Source organism: Carassius gibelio, chromosome B12 (assembly GCF_023724105.1).
Source record: "Carassius gibelio isolate Cgi1373 ecotype wild population from Czech Republic chromosome B12, carGib1.2-hapl.c, whole genome shotgun sequence".
Classification (NCBI taxonomy): Eukaryota; Metazoa; Chordata; class Actinopteri; order Cypriniformes; family Cyprinidae; genus Carassius; species Carassius gibelio.
In genome coordinates, this window is record NC_068407.1 from 11,256,771 (window position 1) to 11,280,485 (window position 23,715).

At 35.5% G+C, this 23,715-nt stretch overlaps 1 protein-coding gene across 3 annotated transcripts in view; it reads right to left on the reverse strand.

Moving 5' to 3' along the window:
- The window catches only part of LOC127968944 (supervillin), an 81,662-nt gene that overhangs the window by 56,408 nt on the left and 1,539 nt on the right, over window positions 1-23,715 (reverse strand). For 2 of the 3 annotated variants that reach the window (XM_052570436.1, XM_052570435.1), the window contains exon 1: window positions 12,170-12,260. The exons of the other annotated variant lie outside the window; for it this stretch is intronic. In XM_052570436.1, coding sequence (XP_052426396.1) covers window positions 12,170-12,197 — 28 coding nt within the window. In that variant the 5' untranslated portion in view covers window positions 12,198-12,260. Of the gene's footprint in view, window positions 1-12,169; window positions 12,261-23,715 lie in introns of those variants that run through there. 3 annotated transcript variants of the gene reach the window in all.

Consider the following 23,715-nt stretch of genomic DNA (forward strand, 5'->3'; position numbering starts at 1 on the left):
GGCGGAAAAGATGAAAGTGTAAAGATAAATTATTATAATTATTATAATTTCAACTGACTGTTCTCTATTTGAATATTTTAAAATGTCATTCATTCTTGTTTTCACTATTATCAGTGTAGCTTAATATTGTGAAAATCACAAGAACAGCATTTATTTGAAATGGAAATCTTCTGTAATATTATAAATGCATCTACTAGGGATGGGCATTTTGGGAAATTTCTCATTTCGATCATTGATAGGTTTCAAAAACGATTAATCGATTAATCAGGGGTGGGGCTTAATGTGTGTGTGTGTGTGGGGGGGGGGGGCATGGCCATAATGTATATAATGAAAAAATCTGAAGATTGTTATGAAAATGAAAAAATAAAAATAAAAATCTGTCTATCATCAGTCTATGAAAACAAGAACACATGATTAGGACAGGTTAGATTATGATTATGATGAAGCAATGTTATTAATAAAGGAGCACGAAATATCTGCCTGAGGTGAAGAGTATACCAATAAACGGAAGCTAATTCTATGACACATCCTATGATAAATCAGATAACTGAGATACATATCAGACGTAACATTACAACTTGTATCAGCACAATAGGATGCTAAGTTATGCGTTAGAGAGAGAGAGAAAGAGAGAGCGATAGAGAGAGCGCGCGAGCTCCCGCTGATGCGTTTTCATGACAGCGCACTGAAAGATGGGCAAGGACATATTTTACTATAGATTCCTATAAAGTTCTCATTATAAATGTATGGCAGATTTGTGCTATATTTTCATCTACGTTATTAAGTGTAATAGTTGTAATAAAGCTGTATTTTTAAGTTAAGTTTTATTTTCCATAAACCACCTGCGCGTTTTCGAAGCCATATGAATTGAATTATGCCCAGAAATATGATGGGAAAAAAAGCTCGGCTGCAATATTATAACTTTAGTAATAAAATAATAACAATAATAATAGAAAAATAAAACATTTAAGACCAATATCATTATCGTGCATTGTTTATACGAGCATGAAACGAATCGCTGATATGCAGCGATTTCAGCATAATTGTTCATGTTAATTAATCAGATATAGACTAGCTCTTGCAACTTTTATCTGAAAAAAAATAAATAAATAAAAAAATCGCCGATGCAGATGTGAACTTGACCGAAAGTGTAACTCGGATTGCGTTTTACAAACACGAAAGTACAATAAATTCACATTAGTTTCACTATCGTTATTTCTTATGTAGTATTCGAATATTTAATGAATATTTTGTATTCAATTTGCACTTTCTGATCAACCAAAATATTTTAATATTATTTAACAGCATGGAAATATTTCTAAATAATTGAATATGATTTAAAATATATTTAAGATAATAACTATTACAAACAAATAATTTTCGTAATCTCTACGAATATGTTCAATAGGCTACAAATATATCCAGTGCATTTTTATTTTATAAAGACCATTTCATTATTTGTCTGTGATTTAAAAATGAACACACAAAGATACTTTCTTTTTTTGCTACTTTATTCAACTGCATTTTTTTTAACAAAACATTGTCTTCCAGTATAACTTTAGCAGCATATTTGATCCAGCGGTGAAACGTAGTTTTTAAAAAATAAAGAAAAAAGTTCACCAAGTTTAACCAAACAACTATTATAAGGTATAAAACAGAGACCAATAGCCTAGATATTTTAACTATGGCTAAAGCTCAAAACTAAAATAATATTTTTATTTAAAAAAATTGACATCCCTAGCATCTACTGTCACTTTTGATCAATTTAATGCATATTTTGGTGCAAGAACTAACAGACATAGGGCCCTAATTTCTGTGATGCATTTACTGTATAACAAATGGCATTTAAATGGCATTAACGCGGAATGTTACAGTATTCGCCATTTTTTAGTTGAATTAATCAAAAGTAGGTCATTACACTTCAATCAGATCACAATATGGACTAGTCTCTGTAAACATTTAGCTGCAGAAAGACAATTTAAATATGAATCTTGCATGTTTTGCATTTATCTGTGTTAAAGAATCATGCAAACGCACGGTTTCGTTTAATATACTGAAGCTCGCATCTCACCTTTGGTGATTTCTGCATCTGTCCTCTCACTAAATGAGGACATAAATACATAAACAACAGTCACTTCATAAGCACTTTACAGTTTCATTTGAGCAAAACTAGCATAATATAAAATTTAAAAAAGGTATTCACGGCAACAATTCAAAATAAAAGTTCAATTTAATTTGAAGGCATTGTGCCAGAAATTTTTCAATACTTAAAAGGTTAATAAAATAACCATAAAATATGTTGTATGCCTTCATTTGATAACCAGAAAAATTTAATAACACTAAGGCTATTGTTATAATAAATTGGAATAAATTAAGTTGTTTTAATGCATAAAAAAAGACATACTAAAACACAGAATTTGGTAACAAAATATAAAGAAAGAAAAAAAAAACATGCCATAGATCCCTAAACATGTCATTTTTGTTAAACTTTTGATACATTTATGTGAAATTGTATAAGTTTCATGATTAACTAATTAGACATGCTTTTTAATTAATACAATTTTATTTAACCTTTAAAAAGGAGTCGTCATATCTAGATGCATTAACAAGGTCAGTTCTGAAGACAGACAACTGCACTTATAGATGTGACTGACACACTTTCAATAGAGCAATTTCTGTAACTTAAAAATTTTGGAATGTTCTTCAATTTCATGTGAATTAGCAATTAATCCCATTTTTGCACAATGTCCTTGCATCCCATTGACAGTTTTTCCATGGGTGGGGTTAAGAATGGACCTTCATGACATTGAACATGTTCTAGAATTTTCCTGTAAACATAACAGCTTTGAGTGAACTAAATGTTAATATGAACAAATAACTGAAGTCAAGCCCTTATTCTAATACTGTGATAGTGGCAAACAATCTAAGACGTCATCCATAACACAGGAAAGGCTTACAGTCAACCTAACGTTAACTATGGAAATATAAACCATATTTAGCCTAAACTAAGACTTACAACCACATTCTGCTGCTGTGAGAATGTATTATAAATGGACATTATAAATAATATTTAAATTATCATTTATTTTTTTTAATGGCCACTGGGATACAAAAATGACTTAGGGAGGCAGTATGAAGTTCACAAGGTATTGGACAATAAGAAACAGGCCAGTGTGGAATAAAGGAAGAGTAGACAGCAGTAGAGAGAACTTAACCTCATTGTGCCTTCAAGCAAGCAGAGCATTTAAGCACTCGTGTACATGCAGAATGGCATTTGCCCTGCACTATTTCTGGCCTATTATCCTGACTGCAATGTTTCCACTGCAATACTTATCATACTCATCGACACACAAACAAACGCCCTTAAGGATGCCCTGAGACTGAGACCCATCAAAAATCAAGAATGTGTCAATGAGTGTCTCAAGTGGCCATGGAAAACCAGCTGCTGTTGTTCTTGACAATCACATGTGCCAATGTGCCAATCAGTGTCTGAGGGAGAACAGCCTTCAATCACAGACCATGATTAGGATATCAAAGACATTCCAGAGACTGAACTAATATCTAAAATATCAGCACTTGAGTCCCAGTCGGGATCTAACCAAAGCCCGAAAATAGATGACATCACTGCGTGACACTTATGAGGGCATGTGCACTGCCTTGTCATTAAAAATAATGTAATCTACTAGTTCCTCTGAGACTGGTTTGCTTTCTCAGATGACAAATAGCACAAATATGACATCATCCCTTGATCCAAAACACACCATCTAATGACACGGTCTTATGCACATGTGTTCAGTATTTACAGCTCAAACTGCTGGGCTTGGATTAACACCATCTGCACGCTACAGTAGTAAATAAGGATTAAAGTGGTAAATGGTGACAATAAACTCAAGCAAACAGAAATAAAGAGGAATTATGAGACAAATTAAGCCAAATGGCCATGCAGTGGGTCTAAGCTTAAATCCAGAGTTTAAAAATCGCATGTTAGTCTAAGAATGGTTTTCTTTGTACCAAAACATTTCATAAATCTAAGCAAAGAGACTTGGCCACGTTTTTGGTTTGTTGAATTTTAACATCTATCATCACTTAAACAGTACTGTAAAATGTCCCAGGGAAGGCAAATAAACAGATTAAAAATAAATGGAAACATGTAGGAAAGCCAGGGGAAAATATCTGATCCTTTTAGCAACTAATTAAAGTCCGGATAGTTCAAATACAGGGTTGGGGAGTAATGGAATACATGTAACGGCGTTACGAAATCAGGATACAAAAATCCAGTAACTGTAATCTGTTACAGTTACGTCAAAAAACGTAGTTATCAGATTATAGTTACATTTTGAAAAAAGGGGGAATAATTTCAGGATTACAATGGTTTCATTTAAAACTAAATAAATCAGTATTTTGGCATAACACTATATTAAGCGCAGCTTGATTAATGACTCACGCAAGTCACGTGTGCCACCCGCTGGTGCATGCGCAAATAACAGCTGTCTACAATCTCCTCAGACGCAGATTGAATCACTGCTGCAAAAACGAGTTCATTTCATGGAAATTCCGCTGCTATTTTGTTTAAAAAGAAGAAATTGCAAACAACGTTGTACAGTGCAAACTGTGCCTTCCAGCAAAGAAAACACTTTCTTCATCAAAGGATTCGACATCCAACCTAAAGAAGCATTTGCACTTTTAAAAATTAGTTTTATATTTGCAAAAATAAAAAAATATATATATTTCAGAAATACACTACCTGGAAAAGAGTTTACGATAATCTGACTTTTAGTTTTCTAATTCAACTAAATTATCTGCTACAGTGCCATGTAAAAGTTTTAGCCCCCCTTTCTGTTTTTAAATTTTTTGCATATTTGTCACACTTCAACGATTCAGGTCATCAAACATGTTGTAATATTACACAAAGATAATGCAAGCAAATACAAAATACAGTTTTTAAATGATGATTTCATCTATCAAGGGAAAAAAAGCTGTCTAACCTACCTGGCCCCATGTGAAAAAATGTATTCCCCTCTCCTGTTAAATCATGAAAGAACTGTGATTAACCACATTTTTTAGGAAGCAGAGTTAAATTTAACTGATTTCACCTGATTACTGCCAGACCTGTTGAATCAAAAAATCACCTAAATAGAACCTGTCTGACAAAGTGAAGCATTCTTAAAGAGCAACACACATCATGCCACGATCTAAAGAAACTCAAGAACAGATGAGAAACCGAATCGTTGACATGTATCAGTCTGAAAAGGGTTATAAAGCCATTTCTAAGGCTTTGGGACTCCAGGACTGCAAGATAATGACAAAAATTATCATAAATGTCAATTATTCCCTTGAAATTAATTAATTTTACAATTATTAGTTTTTACGATTACAATTTACATTTAATGATGTTTATACCATTGTTTGAAACAACTGCACAATATATTTTTATATGAAAATAAACGCGCTGAAAACACTAACTGAAAAACTTTTACTGCTTTTCTATAGTATTAAGCCTAAAATGTCAACTATACATCGGATTGGTTTCTTCTTTAAATTATATAAAAAAAGTACAAATATGAATGGCATTATAAATCTTATACTGAAACTTAAAGCAATGGGAAAACCCCTTAAAATAACATGTAGAAAGAAGAAAAACGCATCTTAAGAACGCAGAATAACATTTAACATGATTAATTGCAGCTTTGAACGATTACATAATTGTGGCATCCGTAATTGTAATCACGATTAGAAATTCAATTAATTGTGCAGCCCCTACTTGGAACAGTGGTGAACCTTCCCAGGAGTGGCTGGCCTAACAAAACTACTCCAAGAGCACAACGAAGACTCATCCAGGAGGTCATAAAAGAACCCAGAACAACATCTAAAGAACTGCAAGCCTCACTTGCCTCAATTAAGGTCAGTGTTCATGACTCAACAAGAAAGATACTGGGCGAAAATGGCATCCATGGGAGAGTTCCTAGGCAAAAGCCATTGCTGACCAGAGAGAACACAAAGGCTCATTTCACATTTGCCAAAAAAATATCTTGAATATCCCCAAGACTTTTGGGCAAATATTCTGTGGACTGATGCAACAAAAGTTTAACTTTTTGGAAGATGTGCGTCCCGTTACAGCTGGTATAAAACCAACACAGCATTTCATAAAAAGAACATCATACCAACAGTCAAACTTGGTGGTGGTAAGTGTGATGGTCTGAGGCTGCTTTGCATCTTCAGGACCTGAACGACTTGCCATAATTGATGGAAACAGGAATTCTGCACTCTATCCTGAAGGAGAATGTCCGGCCGTCAGTTTGTGACCAAGCGCACTTAGGTTATTCAGCAGGACAATGATCCCAAACATACAAGCAAGACCATCTTTGAATGGCTCAAGATGCTATGGCTGAGATGCTGTGGCATGACCTTAAACAATCCATTCATGCTCGAAAACCCTCCAATGTGGCTAAATTAAAACAATTCTGCAAAGAAGAGCGAGCCAAAATTCCGCCACAGAGATGTGAACGACTCATTGCCAGTTAACGCATGCTTGATTGCAGTTGTTGCTGCAAAGGATGGCACAACCAGTTATTAGAATTGGGGACAATTACTTTTTCACGTAGTGCCAGGCAGATTTGGACTGCTTTTTTCCCTTAATAAATGGAAACATTATTTTCAAAACTGTATTTTGTATTTACTCAGGTTATACTATGAGAGTTGGGTTTCCAGGAGCACTGGGCCTCAGAAATATAAATATAAAATTTGATCTGCTACATTCAGAGTTGACGTACCACATTCTACAGATCCAAGGTAGCTTATTTTGTGGATGCCATATTAAGTTTCTGTAATAAGACTCAAACAAAAAGGTTAAACTAATCAATTCACATTTTTATATACGTTCCTCATTTAAAGCCTAAGATTCCATTTATATTAATATGCAGAGCCTGAAGCAGAATGTCAATAATATGCAAAAGGAATCACACTACATCAGTGAATCAATGCTTCACCCACGTAACTGATGTAGCAGAATGAAATCTCAGATTGTAACAGAAGAATGAACTGATGACCCGTAGCAGCATTCTGCTCCATTTAACCAGTATGACTACAGTGCTTGATATATTATCAAATTCCCGAGATTGAGAGGGACTGGTAAACGATCATGGAGTCCTGTTTCAACCACTCGTTGGTCACCTTAGTATGCAGCAGGACAAGGTCAGAAAACTGTCCACTCATTCCACATTACATTTACCTAAAATTACCACTCACTCACTCACACAGACACACACACACACACACACTGCCCTACCGCTGTCCTAAAAAGGGAATGTGCTTTCTGAGTGGCTGACTCTGGGTCACTGCTTTTCTCTTTCCCTTGTCTGAATGGCTGGGCTGTGTCAATGATGTGACTGTACCTTTATGCTGAAAGCACTAGGAGGTTGTGTGCGCACACAGTGCATAACCCTTACTGACTATCTAGGGCACCAATGACAAGTCACCTTCTAAAGAAAGCCAACAGATTTAGCCATGGCTTTCAATCCCAGCTTAAAGAAAACATAAACAAGTGCCAGTATGTACATAAACAGAGCACAATATTAACGCACACAAAAAGTATTTTCTGATTGTTGCTATAAGGGCACTACTGTTCAAATGTTTGAAGTCAGTAAGATGTGTTTATTTTTATACTTTTATTTAGCAATGATGTATTAAATTGACCAAAAGTGACACTAAAAGACGTTAATTGTTACAAAAGATTTATATTTGAAATAAATGCCATTCATTTGAACCTTCTATTTATCAAGGAATCCTGAAAAAAGTATTATGATTTTCACAAAAATCTAATGCATTATGTCTTTGACATATTTAAGATGCTGCGTCAACTTAAAAACAGTTCAACTTTCTAAAAAGCATCTCAAGAGTCCCATGTTCTGTTCCATTCCGCGTGTTCAATCTCTTTTGAAAACAAATGTGTTCAGATGTTTTTAGTCTTCGGTATTATAATGCTCTGAGCTAAACACTCTGCCGTGACGAATGTGAATTTTATTATGCAGTGACAGAAAGCACAGAAATTCATCCTTAAGCCAGATAATAAGTCATTGTTAGCCAGTTAAGCTTAGCTAAAGCTAGAGCGAGTATATTTAGCATTGGGCTAGTTAATTTACAGCAAACACGTAAGCCGGTCATACTATTAAGGACTACATACACAAATACTCATCCAGTGGAAAATGATATTTTGGTGTGAAAATAGAGTTAAAATATTTACATAGCTTAAAAGCTTATCCAGCAGTACAGAATGCGTTTTCACGTCCTAATCACATCTGACTGCATATGGATTCAAGCATAAAAGCCTAATTTCCTCTTCTGACCTCATGTTGTACAGAAAATATTGTTTGTAATGTGTATCAGCCATTTGTGGGGGTCTATTTTGGTCAAAGTGATGGAGAGAGAGCAGGTGGGGTCACTGGACAGCTGTTGAGCATGAGGCTTCGTTATTTAGGCTTCGTGCCCACACACACCATTAAAGGATGAACAACTCGGCAACAGAAAGTGCTCAGAAAAAACTATGGCTATGTTTGAAACTTACATGAATAAACATAATCTTTTTATTTTACCAATTTGCTTAGTTTACATTAAATTAAAATGAGGGAACTGCTAAGTACAACAAGGCCATAATTTAATAAAACAAGGAAATTAGCAAATTAATAAGTAATGGAAACATTTTTATTTGTATTTAAATAGAATTTTTTTTTTTTTATCAATTAAATATTACATTTAAATAAATTAAATAATAAAAGAATAAAACCAGCAGGAAAATTCTTCATTTGTGGCCACGATAAATATATTTTTGTTTGAAAGTCATGTGCAGGGCTCCGTAAAAATGTCATTAGTTGACAAAATTGACAAAAAGGGACATTTTAAAATAAATCTACTCTTTTAGCCACTCCTTCAGACCCTATTTTTATTCTTTCCACCAAAAAGCCGAACTGAACAGCAATATCATAAGTAGTAAAGGACAAATCTAGGATCAGATGAAGGTATCGAAACAGGCATAATGTTATGCAAACATTTGTATAAATAACTTGGTTTTAAAACTTATTCTATATTCATCATTCTACTATGATGTTAAAAAGCTTTCAAAGCAACTCCAAGCAGATCAATGAATACTGTACACACGATTTGCCTAGAATAGTAAGAATGAGTCATTAAGAGTTTAAGGAATTCATCAGGAATGGGAGGCAACAAATGCTCTTTAGGATTCAATACCACTTAGTTCAGCAGTTTATTCAAGCACTTTCTGTCACTGTCTTTCCATGTCTGTCTCATATCAAGGATCACTCAGCCTTAATGGACACTGCATAGTCTCTCTGAACTCTCAGTCACTGATACTGACCCACTTTACTTACAGTAAGAAACCAGATATACTGGGATTCTGAGTTCAGTTAACATACACAGACTAAATCACAGGCTAAAGAGGACACAGAGTGCATTCAAATTACATGCTTATTCATATTTCACCTTTCTGAAACTATCAACAACTTTAAATAACAGAATAAATACGAGAATGAAAAAATGAAAAAGACAATGTGTCCAAATAACTTACTGTAGCAGTAATGCTTGTATCAGATGTGTCTCACTGGGGAAAGTGGACTACTTTCACTGCATTTCAAATCATGAAAGGGTTAAATACAGAGTAGAACTCAGGACAGATGTATTCGCTGCTCTTCCAAAGAGATGTATCGGCTCTGGAGAAGGTCAGAGAGCGAACAAGCAACAGGAAGAGGGGAGGACAGTAATACTGGCACACACACACACACACACACACACACACAATCTCCCCTTCACTGTCAATCACACCCCCTCTACAGGAGTACTGTGCGGCAGCTAAAGCTTCATGTGAAGACAGACATCAGAGGCTTTCAAATATAGCACGGTGCTTTCCCACCACAGTCATGCCATAGCAGGCCTCACAGATTGGCAGGGAGGAGAGTAGTGGATATGTGATCCTGTGACATGAAAGGACAAGGACAAAGTGAAGTTTGACACACTGATGTGATGTGTTGGTGAGCTAAAGCATGAATGCAGATCACTCTAATATAAGAATGGATTGTAACATTGCAGGGATACAAGGTTCTATAAGGAGTCTAGAAGAAAATAACACACAAGAGATCACATTCACATATTAAATTATATGAAATAGTATTATCCGCATAACCATTTGAAATTTTGAATTAAGTAAATAGAAGTTTCAGAATACGTGCAAACAAATCAAATGTGTCTCCTGTGTTTGTGATCGGCAAGATTTTTGAATGTGCCTCTTATGCTGCTTACCATACAAGCATTTTTTTTTATCAAAAATTTAGATAAAATTATAAAATGAAATGTATTTCTGTGATGGCAAAGCTGAATTCTCAGCAGCCATTACTCCAGTCTTCAGTGCCACATGATCCTTACTGGTGCCAAAGAAACATTTATTATTGTTCTTGTTGAGACCAGGATACTTTTTGTCAGGATTCTTTGATTTAGAGCCAAGAAAAAAAAAAATCACGGAAATCAGGGAAAATATTGGCTGACTGATTGTCCTGGCCGACATATAATCTAAATCACTAGATTGGAACTTACTGCAGTAAAAAAAAAAAAAGGTGAAAGAGAGATATCCAAGTTGTTTCCTCTCTAAACAAAACCAATGTGCTGTGTACATTAAACCCAAAGAGGGATCTCTGGAGATTACATGATGACAGTGTGCAGGACAGAGTCTAGGTGTCAGGGTAAGATAAAACAGATCATGGCTGTTTAAGATTACTGCATTCTGTGTAAGAGTGAGGAGTAAAGAAGAACAGCAAATAAATGTTTGAGAGAGAGACACACGTCACACAAATTACACAAAGAGAAACAGTGAAAAAAAAGCCAAGACCCTCACCTGTGCTGAGCTCCTGAAAGAGATCAGAGCTCCACCTAGTGTCCCTTCTCAAACCCTCACACACAATCATTTAGCCTACAAATATTTCCTTTCCATTTCCCTATTGCGCTCATAATACACTTATTGCAATTAAGCTAAGTAAACAATTCATCAGTAACCTTTGAGGAAACTTAACTTTGGACTGAATTAGTCAACAGCCTTTAGTTTATCCAGCATTTTACAACTCAATGTTTGTGGGCAGAACTTTCTTTTGGGGACACCCTCAATAAGAGAAATAATGATTTCCTGTAATTTATGTTACGAAGCACATTAAACTACATAAAAGTATACAGAATGTCCTCATTTGGATAAGTAAATGCATGTTTGATTTTACGTAGGCTAGATGCCATCAAATAGTAATTCAACTGATGAGGACTATTCAACTGGGTAAAATCCAAGAGACATCAGGAGTCCAGTTTTCCACACTCATTTGAATTTGTCTTAACACTTCGACAAGCTGCTATTAAAGATAATGAGAATGTGATGCGTCATTGTCCACAGAACATTTTTTATTTTCAGTCCAATAACTACAGTGCTTGAACATGCTTTATCCAACTAGTAAATAACCAGAAATAACAAAAATGAGCAAAACTATTTCAATGCAACAAACACAAACACTCAACCACTCCGTAATCAACACCTTGTTTGTGCATGAAAACAGGCTTTAAAATTTTAGCTACATACAGTAGAAGTCACTCATCAGCGCTATGATATTAACTGTTATTCAGCTTTACTTTTGTGGCTCAAAAAGGTTTCAAATGATTCAAACTACTAATGGCAATGTATTTTTGCAGCAACCTTGGAGCCCTGAATCAAGTTTCTCAGTGTTACTGAGAAAAAATAGAAATCTATGATTAGGCAAAGCAAGTTTGGCAGAGGATGCATATTTATGGGAGAGAGGGAACAATTCCCCAACCTCCTTCACACACACACACACACACTTTATCACAGAGAAAAAAGAGAAACAAACATGCTTGTATATGCCTCATTAAAATGGGCAAAACCAGATGAGGCTCTTTAATGTATTTCTTAATCCTCTCTGACATGCTAAACAAAAAGAAACCAGACTCCAGGCAGAAAGTGCAAATATACATGAACACAGACTCTTATTGTGAGAGCTAAAATATAGACCAAACAGCCCAAGATAGAGAATTCTGGATAAGCTTTATCAGCATAAGAAATAAATCTGCACATGACAAACATAAAGATACTATACATTGAGCCAAAATACTTTACCTCTCAACATGATTTCTCCCTTTAGCATTTCTTTCTCCTATCTAGGAGCCTTTAGACCATGCAACTGACAGAAAGACGATCCATCCTGCAAAGACTGGGAAGAAGTCACTGTAGAGACAGGCATGCCAAATGGGATGGTCTGAGAAGGACTGGACAGCCCAGTGAACTGAAAAACACGTGACATGAACCCAAAACCATGTGGTTTCACACCAGAGAAGCTTTACTACCACAGGGTTTTTTTTTTTTCTTTAAGATAACACTTTATGACTGGTAAGGAGCAAGAAAGTAAATCTGGAAGAAAATCAAGTACAGTACCCAAATACAGACAGTGGACAAATGGTTACATTGTAACAAAGTTACAATGGCCACCCCCAAACCATAGGCACAAAAGGATAACGAAAAGCTGGCCAACTCATCAAGAACTCAAATGAATGGAGCTAACAGTTCATTAGAGTGCTGCAGTGTTGATAGAAACATAAATCATGATGAAAAACTTTTAATGAGGGTACGAAGTAGGTCACGGTAGGAAAACATTTCATATAAATAACATGGACAACTGCCTGCCTACACAATGAGTGTAGACTCTTTATTCATAAGGACATCTGTATCTTCCTTTTTTTTTTTTTTTTGCTTTTTGACAATAATAACTGGACAATTATTAGACTATGACAAAAAAAATCAGTTGAATAGACAGTGTAATTGATATTCTACTTGGTGAGAATTACCAGCATTTATCAGCTGACCCATATTTATTATTACCAATTTTAATTAGTGCTTAAATACCAAATTATGTTAATAAAAAAATAATATTAATTATGGGTCACATTAAGAATCAGATTTTAGGCTTGAAAAGAAATAAACAAAAGTAGTCTTGAATCTACTTATATGATTAATAATTATTCCTCTTAAGAGGGGAATAATTATTGTTTTTTCCCAACCCACTAATGTTTCAAGCTTAATGTTTGCAACCTTTTCTTCTAAAAGCTTAAGTCAGTTAAACTATAGCTTGACATTATTATAGACAGTGGGGGGCAGAATCAGACTAACATAGGAGTACAGTGTCCCTGGGTATCTGGGTGAATGCCTTTCTAAAGGCGAAGAGAATGTGTGAAAAAGACATTTGTATCCTCCCGTCCTCTTTCTATGTCTTTCCTCAGGCATTTTTTCTATCTCTACCACTCCATCCATCAAATAAACCATGGAGACTTATCTCTCCATTACTGCATTATGTCTGACAGATATATTGCAAAGATAATGCCTAAACTTTTGATAAGCACCACTGAAAAGAAAAGTCAGTGATCTCAAGTAAAACTGTAACAAAAATGTTCCTCATTTCCTAGGCACACATTAAGAAAAGTGCCCCATTTCCTATACACATTTGAGCAACTCTAGTGTCAAACCGGTCAATTAAAGTCAGGATGATATGTTTTACCAAATTATAGTGTTCTGACTGGTGTTTTAGTTTGCTTGGAAAATTACTCGCACATAGCAGGGTCCAAAAGTCTGAGACCATACTGAATAAATTTCAATGTAATGAAAAAGTATTAGACTATAAGAGAATGCATATCTCTCATACTTTAAGATGTCAAAGTGGGCACTGCATGGGTACAGATATATTTAAATAACTACACAATTTACATACACAAATGAATGAATAAATAAATAAATATAATTTGCATGTACAGATTGCAGGTTTTTACAAACTTTATACATGAATACCTTGAATGTCAAGTAGCAAGGAACTGGTTGTTTTAAAGAAACACAATTGAAGGCATGTATGTAAATCAACAAATAAATGACTTGCAAATGCAACAAAGTTTTGTGCCAGGCTACTTACTGTCTGTCTGATTCCCTAAATGTAAGTTGTATTATTTTTTAATGATGGAATTTGTTTGGAATTAATTACTTTATCCTTAAAAGTTTTTATGACCTAGCAGAAGCCACTGCCACTGGTTCCTTTGGCAGTGAGTGGAAATAACCATGCAAGCAACTTTTAGCATTCAATGTTTTTGCATACTATGTCTTTGCATGTAATGTACCAAAATACAAACAGGAAACGCAAATATTAGCAATAGCATACGGCCTCAGAAATGCATGTTAAAATAGAAAAATATCAGACTCGTTCAAACAATCATTATATGTCAAGTACCAATGCTGATGGCACACCTGCTGAGAAAAAAAAAGCAGATGTGCCAGCATGACAGAGAGAGAGCGTAAACGACAGTGACAGGATCATCCTTCCATGTCAATCAACGAATACCCAAGTAAAAGTGAAAAATGGCATTTTAACCTGTTAGCCAGCACCCCCCATTATGGGACCCTACCGAACTTAAAATTGTAACCTTACTCATGTTTGTTACTAGGGGTGCTCCGATCACGATCGGCCGATCGTTATGCGCATCTCGTCAGTAAAGCCGGTTCTCTAATCAGCCGTTAATTCCATCAGGTGTGTGATTTCACATAGAGCAGCTGTTACTACACAGAGCCGTTGTTAATAGAGAAGATGCGCAAATCCACTTCATTTTCAGCGTTTTTGGCGCATCTTCTCAGTTAACAACGGCTCTGTGTAGTAACAGCTGCTCTGTGTGAAATCACGCACCTGATGGAATGACGCACCTGACGGAGCACCCCTATTTGTTACACACATCATTTTGGTGTCTTTGGAAAGAAGACCATTTGGGCTTCACTTTTTATCAACCAGATTTGATAATGCTCAAAAATATAAAAAGTTATAGACACTGAAGCGCCCTGAATTTTTTTTTTTTTTACCACACTGAATTTTTTTTTTACATTTTATATAAAAATACATGAAATTAGTCCTGGAGCAATCTAGAAAATTAATGGGTTGAAAGTCACATGTCTCGTGAGTTTCCATTTCAAATCTGAAGATATAATGTAAAATGAGATTCCTGCAAATATTTTTGTGAGACTATGTCTACACATAGACATTACATTAGGCCACGACTTCTCCCCTTTGGCTGAGTCTCGGGCTGGACAGAATTGTGGGTGGGGGGAGTGCATGTACAGTTCTCTCTCCACCTTCAATACCACGACTTAGGTGCCCTTGAGCAAGGCATCGAACCCCCAACTGCTCCCTGGGCGCCGCAGCATAAATGGCTGCCCACTGCTCCGGGTGTGTGCTCACAGTGTGTGTGTGTGTTCACTGCTCTGTGTGTGTGCATTTCGGATGGGTTAAAGGCAGAGCACAAATTCTGAGTATGGGTCACCATACTTGGCTGAATGTCACTTCACTTTCACTTTTTACAGAACAGGAGCTAAAAAAATAAATAATAATTCAACAAACAAATTATTATAATATATTGCTTTATACACAAATATAAATGTATATAGATTTTAAGTTGGAAAAGACAATCAGTTACCACTTTAAGTGAACTTTAGTTCCCAGAACATCCACAAGATGGACAATATTGCTGTTGCTGTAAAAGAAGGACAGATGTACAGTTTTACGGGATGACTGAAAGTTAATTCTTATGTAGCAAAATATTTGGCCAATGGTGATTCTGTTGCCAATGTGTGCATTTGACACATGCATTTGCACATTCTGGTCTTCTAGTGAAAACGCAGTAAATCATGCAAGCCAGTATGCATATTAGACCTAGTAGATCACGACAAATCACTCACTAGCACCACCATAATCCAAAATTCACTGTGTGTGAATACTAGCTTACATGTCCTACATCTAACAAATGAATGTTGAAGTAAGAGTACGATTTTAAACATGATGGGGTGGTTCTCCATTACTCTATATAAAAGTGTGTGTGTGTGTGTGTGTGTGTGTGTGTGTATGCAATTTAACATGGTTTTAACATGGGTGGAGGTTTGATCTCCCTCCAGATCTGGCTTTTTGCACTGTTACGAAGAAAATTCTGAAGGAAGGCTTAATTGAAAAATCATGTTCGCTCTCTTTCTCTCGCTCAAGCACAGGCTGAACCCATCACCTCTGCAAAAAAAAAAAAAAAAAAAAACAGCCTCTTGCCTCTTTTCCTCTGTGACATATACTGTGCTAAGGAAGTTTAGTGCCATTTGCAGAGGCAATAGTTTGCAGCTGACAAGGCCATATAAATCATATCATCAACTCAAATATACAAATAGATATGAAAAACAGAGTTGCATTTTGGAAAGACAAATACATCCACAACACAGCATGCAGAAGACAACCAGAAACAAGATGTGTGTGTCTAAAGTGTGCTGGCTTTTGTTTTTAAGTGTGTCCTCATGACGTCCAGGGATTACTATAACCTTAGGTGAATGCAATAAAAACTTAGATCAAAACAATGGCAATAAAGGATCTCATTCGCATTTTTGTATTTCTTGGCTTACTGATTTCACTGGCATCATTTACTTCCAGCTCCAATAAATAACAGAAACAAAAATCATCCATGTAAAAGTTCCGCTAATGAAATTACTGCTGACTATCTGCCAAATTCGAATGATTTTGCTCAGAGCAAAAAAGGGCTAACCTATCCAACCAGGAAAAAAACTGACACAACTGTGCCTGCATATTCCATGTTAAGAGACTAACCAAATGCAATTTGCAAACCACACATAGTTTAACAACTGTCTGGAGTTGTTAACTTCCATCACGTGGGCAACAATGTTTTAAACAAATGCAATTGCATAAATGTAAACCTCCTCAATGCATCTTAGAGTGAATAAGCAAGCAGCCAAACAGCTGATGATGCACATAAAGAATCAATATAAAAGCACTGTTGTCTTCAAATGAAGTCCCAACGGCTGCAAAGGGAATGAGAGCATGAAAAACAAAAAGATATGAACCATCCTAACCTCTAAATGGATGTTATTTTTCTACTGTGACACATATACATTTAAACAATCAAAAAACACAAAGGCAATAACAATTGTGGCTTCCATTAGCAGACAATGTCTTCATTAGGCCTTAGAAACCGAGTGTTTTTACCAGAATACTTTCAGGATTGTGTGTCCAACTGTCAGAGAACATTGTGAGTGATCAACACATCTGGGATCCTCATGTGAGCACTAAATATAAGTTTTTAACTGTTTGCATCTGAAGGTATGTCGATGTGTAAATATGATGCCAAGCCTGTCCATGGTCAGGAGCTCATGTGCATGTGTGTGTTTATCCTTCGCAGTGAGTCAGAGATGTTCTCAACTCATAATTGTGACACATCCGTTCTCTCTCAGCTAAGAAAACATGCCCTCCATCCTTAAGCTTTAAAGGGGTCATATCATGAGAAATAAAATTTTCCTTGAACTTGAAGTATTATGAAAACATACTGTAAACTCAACTTTCAAAACTGAAAACTTCCTCCCCAGTGTAAAATAGAAACTAAACTGCACACGCCTTGTACTTTTGCAACTTTAAAATGTTAGACAAATGAACATTTACACATCAGCAAGTCCTGTTGGGTATTCAGAAATCTGGGGAAATACTTTTATTCCTAATAAAAGATGGTTAAGCTTTGCACTGTTGCTGGCTGTGTGTAGCACCTACAGCTCTGCACTTTCTTCTGAAGAATCATAACGTTATTTTTCACAAGATTCCTGATCAATTTCAGTCCAAGCTTTGCAATATGTGGACATTTTAATCACAGATTATTGGGAACATGTCACAGCAGCTAAAACTATAAACCTGACAGGAAATCCACAGGTTGCAATTTAAGTGCCGCATGTTATTTCACATGCAAATGTGGTGTTTACACCAAAGATCTAAAGCACATGTGGCAAAAAAAAAAGCCTATTAATGGCCTACTATTTATAAAAATCATTATATTATAAGGAGGAAAAAAAATACAAATATCCTCTCTCATTTTTTACAAGATGTATTTTTGGCATTTATGCCTTTATTAGGATAGGACAATATATTAGACAGGAAGCGAAGTGCAAGAGAGGGGGGGTGGGGGCGTCAGGAAAGGTCCTCGACTCAAATTTGGGACATCCACAGCGCAACAAGTCGGTGCGCTGCCCTTTTGGTGAAAACATTAAGTAACCTCTTTAAAACGCATTTTTTTAAATGTGCACTTTATTTATGCCATGAATGACTATTAATTTCTCAAACACTATTGATAATATATTTAGTGTTGTTAAACATCTTAGTCTGTGATTATTAAACTGCACATGCCCACATTTTATGCATTTCTCTGCTGTTTAAAATCTTCTCTATAAATTTCCCAAGTTATGTATAGGCAAAATCTTTCAGTGGAGAAACTAATACAAAGGCACACACACCAAGCTATAGCCTACAACGTTTACAAGCAAAATACAAAAACCAGGTGCCTGTGTTACAGTACATACAGAGGAGCTTTTTCACAATCTTTTCTCAACAGTGAGGGCCACACCTCAGGAGCCCCAGCTGCTCCTCATCCAAGTGCATGGGGAGATTTGAGGCCCCACACCGGTTCACACTGCCTTCCAACCCCAGTTCTGGGTCTTTAACAATGATGTCAGCCCCTGAACTTATGCAACAGAGTCAGCTATGACTCAGAGAGAAAGCAGGAGGGTCTACAGGGAAGTTCTGCTCTCGGACAACACAAGGACTGTGTGAGAGAAAGCTCAGGGGCACTAGAAAGGGAACATCAAGACCCATTTCCCATTAAATGTTCTAATAGGGCTACGTTTATTAGATGATTAAGACCAATTTTCTGGAACTTTATATATGCCCGTTTGGTTTTTTATAATTATTTGTAGGCACATTTAAAGGAAATCTTTATTTGTATATGTTCGGCTTTTATTCCATATAGCATCTCAGAGACTATGATAGAAGAGTTAGTTCATCAGTAATATTTAAAAAGGAGACAGGAACACAAAGAAACTCAGTGCTCTATGTACAGTCTTCCTGCCATATGAATAAAACAATGACAGCCTTTGTGAAGGAAATTACAATATTAATCAAAGGTAAAACAAGTACTACTGTTGGTGACAAGAAAACAATCCAGTCTCATTGCGAGGTCATGGTCTCTTCCTGCTTAAGCCAGAGAAAGACTACAGCTGCTATTTTCTTGTTCAGAAAGCTGATCCTGATTCTGATTAATGAGCAGTTGCTTCAGAAGGCCCTTAGGGTTATGTCTGCTGAATGATGGATATGGGTGCTACTGTGCCAACCTCGACACATGGTCATTTCCCCATTATGCGGACCTATACTCAATGAGAAGTGTGCGTTACGGGTGCACGATAAATATTTATCATGTACATCAAAGTGACAAAGTTTTATTTTCACATGCAAAATATTTTAGGACAAATATTTATTTTAAAGCCATAGATTCACAAGTACAATATTTGCAAAAGATTTTTAAAACTTTTCAAATAAGTTAATTAACAATTAATCCTAAATTATTTACTCAAACAATTATTCCTAAATACTATTAACTAATAAAAGTGACAGAAGCAACAACAAATTACTAAAATTAACTGAATACATAAAAATAATAGAAAATTCAACACACACACACACACATACATACATACATACATACATACATACATATACATATATATATATATATATATACATAATAGAAACATTAATAAAATAACACTGCATTCAATATTGCATGCATACATAGGCATTTAAATGTGCATGCTTAGCTCTCCTATTTTTTCTTTTAATTATCCTTTCTAAAATCTACATAAAGTTAATGAAAACAAACAATTCTGTAAACTGGTTAAATTTAATCTTTAGCAAAAAAAAATTTTTAATACTGCTTATTATACAATAGGGATGGCTAAATTAACATTTAAAAACTACTGTCTACCATCACAGTCTGGTTTTCTGGGTCTCTAATTCACAGCCCATTAAGAAGTGAACCAATTAATACAAATTATAGTTTTAAAATGATTTGAAGCAGACAAGGCATGAGCTTTGAGTAAGTATACATTACAACAGTCATCTGACTCAAGGACCACAGACGGAAAGTGAGGTTAACCATAAACTCACTAGACTAGACATTCATTTCTGTAATCCACATCATGCTCCTTCCACTGCCTGATGTTGCAAAATATAGCAGCCTATGGAAAGACAGCTTTGTTATGAAACATAAGAACTATGATCAGTCACGAGGCAAAGCTCCCCTGATCAGTGTGATGAAAACAGATATGAATGGACAGCATGATCCTTTGACTTTAGTTTGGAGAACGAAAGATGGAATTTACCAATTCCAATACTGGAGAAAACATCTGCACTTAGTTCACCCAAAAATTAAAATTCGCTAAAAATGTGCTTAAACTCAAGCCATTTGAGATGTAATTGTGTTTGTTTCTTCTTTGGAACAGATTTAGAGAAATTTAACATCACATCATTTGTTTACTAATGGATCCTGTGCAGTGAATGGGTACCATCAGAATGAGATTTTAAACAATTGATAAAAGCACCGCAAAGCAATTGACACTACTCCAGTCTATCCTATACGTCTAACAAAGGGAATATTTAGACATTATTTAAAGGGTTATTTCATCCAAAAATTTAAATTAGCCCATTAATTACTCACCCTCAAGTCATTCTAGGTGTCTATGACTTTCTTCTTTAAGATGAATCCAGTCAGATTTATATAAAAATAGTCTTTGATCTTTCAAGTTGTTTCATGGCACTCAGGGGGCGTTGCATGCATCAGTCCAAAAGAAGTTAAATTAAAAGCCCATCAATAAAAAAAAAAAAGAATAAATAAAATAAAAAAAGTGTCTCACACATCTTGGGGAGGTGAACAAAGGCCTCCTGTATAGGGCTGAGATGGAGGCAGATTTTTACCACCGAGATGGTAATGGTTAGGGATGTAATGATTCAGTCAACTAACAATTCGATTTATGATTTTGATTTCATGATTTCACGATTCCATTCGATTCACAATAGTTTTTTTTTATTATTTTAGAAAAAAAGATTTAAGACAAATTATAAATTAAATGGGTCCTTTTAATATAGTTTGGACAGCTTATCTTATCTCAGATTAAAGCTTATCTTTTTCACATGTTTTTACGCCTTACCGCTTGTCGATTTAAACATTAAAGCATACTCGCGCGCTGTGTTCGGTGCTGAGAGAGAGAGAGAGAGAGAGAGAGAGAGACGTGTATCACGGACAGCGACACTGAACCGAGCTCTCTTCTGCGAAGAGAAAGGCGTCTCAAAACACTTGAACATCGAATTTGCTTATTTTTGCTCTTGTGACGACAAATACATACAAAATATGTCAAAATATCCACCTTGGAAATTATGCTCGAAAAAACTGTCAGTTATTTCTTTAGTGAAAGTAAACAGTTGAGGAAAAAAATGGGATGTATATTATATTGTATGCGTTCATCGTCTCTTAAAGGGACCGCGCCTAATTTAGCGACTGGCTGCTGTAATGTTAATCCAAGAAAATGAAAATGAAAATCACTCACTGCTCTTGACTGAATTTCTTTGTAGTTTTAACAGTCAAACCAAAAATTATTCAGACACCAGATATATATTTTAAAACTGTAATAATGTGAGAAATGTTGAAGGTGTTTTTTTGCATTTAATTATTAGCTTTCTGTACCTTGACGCCTACAAACTTGAAAAAAACTTAAACATTGGTGTGAAACAGGCATAAGGTTGTTTGCACCTTGTTCAATGTGGAATCTAGATTAATCTAGATTAATTTCAAGATCACAGTGAGATTAATCTAAATTAAAAAAAAATTAATCTATGCCCACCTCTAATAATAATATACTACTACACTTGCATATGATTGTGTTATGGTTGTTTCAATTGCTTCTCGTCCTCATTTGCTTTGGATAAAATCTTCTGCTAAATGACAAAAATTTAATATAATGTAAATAACAAAACTAATTTTAAATTTTATAACACGCCCCAAATAAAGTAACACAAATAAAATAATTATCTTTGTATAAACAAAATAAGACTTTGTCTGTGCGCTTTCCATTTAAAATTAGATGCAACCACAGCATTTTAATCAAGATCCAAACAAGGATGGTTCATACATGCAACAGTTTTTAATCTAATTAGATTGTATAATTTCGAAATTTGATGCAAAAACAGAATGATCGTATATGTGTGTGTATGTATATATATATATATATATATATATATATATATATATATATATATATATATATATATATATATATATGGGACATTTCAGCCGCATGCTCCACTTCAGCATCAGGCACGAGTCAAACGAGTGCGGAAACAGTATGGGCTCGCAGCGCGTAATCTTCAGTTGCACGCACAAAGGCGCTGGCACGCACTGTAGCTTGTATCCTTTCACATCAAAGGCGGAAATAAACTATGTGCATGCAATTGCATGTTCAGTTAAGTCATGGAGTAACCAAAAAGGCGATTAAAGCTGCCTTAACATGGTGGATGCACGTAATATATTTTATATGAATCATAAGAACATTTTGTTTGTTTACCCCGGCCCTGGCCTGGTTGGAAGAGGTATGCCAGGGCACAGTTCAGTTGGGCTCGGAGACGGTACGCATGCAGTGTGAGCATTCCATCCTGTATGGACGTCCATACGTCGTCAGCCCGGAATTGCTTCCGTGTTCAACAGTGATCACAAGCTACGTTAAAGTGATTATTATGTTTTGAATAGGGATATTTACAAAAAAAATCATTGATTTACTACAGAAGTCCTTTGTCCCATGTGAGACCCTTTTTTTATGAATGGTCACTTTATATTTACCTTCTTTTGGACTGATGCATGCAACACCCACTGAGGGTCATGAAACACCTTGAAAGATCAAAGACTATTTTTTTTATATAACTCCAACTGGATTAATCTGAAAAAAGAAAGTCATATACACTAGGATGACTTGAAGGGGAGTAATTTATGGGCTAATTTTCATTTTTGGGTGAACTATCCCTTTTACTTCAAACCACTGTTTCTGGATAAAATATGAGTCCTGTATCCATAATTTGCTTTCTCAGTAAAAAATGTCATCTTGTTGGAATCAAGAGAGACAAACATGCACAGATCAAGTACTGTTTACAAGTGAAAACAGTCCAAAAACCTCCTAAATAAATGTCAGGTGGATTTTTATGTGAGGACAGCAGGCAAAATACTTCTTCAGTTTCTTATGATTGATCATGGACTCATATTTGGCCAGAAGAAAAAGTTTCATGTTAAAAAGCCTTGATAGATTTGCCAATACAGTTTGTGAAAAAATCCAAACATGCAACTTTTCACTTATTAACTGATGGATTGCAGTCATGTAAACTGATTGTGGATTATCGTGATTTTTTAACAGCTTTTTTAACTCAATCATAACTTTTAGTCTGTTTACACCAGAATGGAGAGATGGACACATAAAAAGCATGCTGAACATTTAATGTCCTTGGAGCATAAAACAGAACTACATCATAGGGCCAGTTGTCTCTGTTTTAGTCTATACCAATCTCTAAGCACGTCATTTTCTCACTCTCTCTCTCTGGTTGAGGATCTATTCTAATAGCTGCCAGCATTACAAAACCCATTAAACTCAGATTTTAAAGGCCAAGCAGGAAATCGTTAAAGCTCAGGAGGGTTTCCAAATGCAACCCAGGCACACCCTAAATACAAAAGTAAAAAGACCTG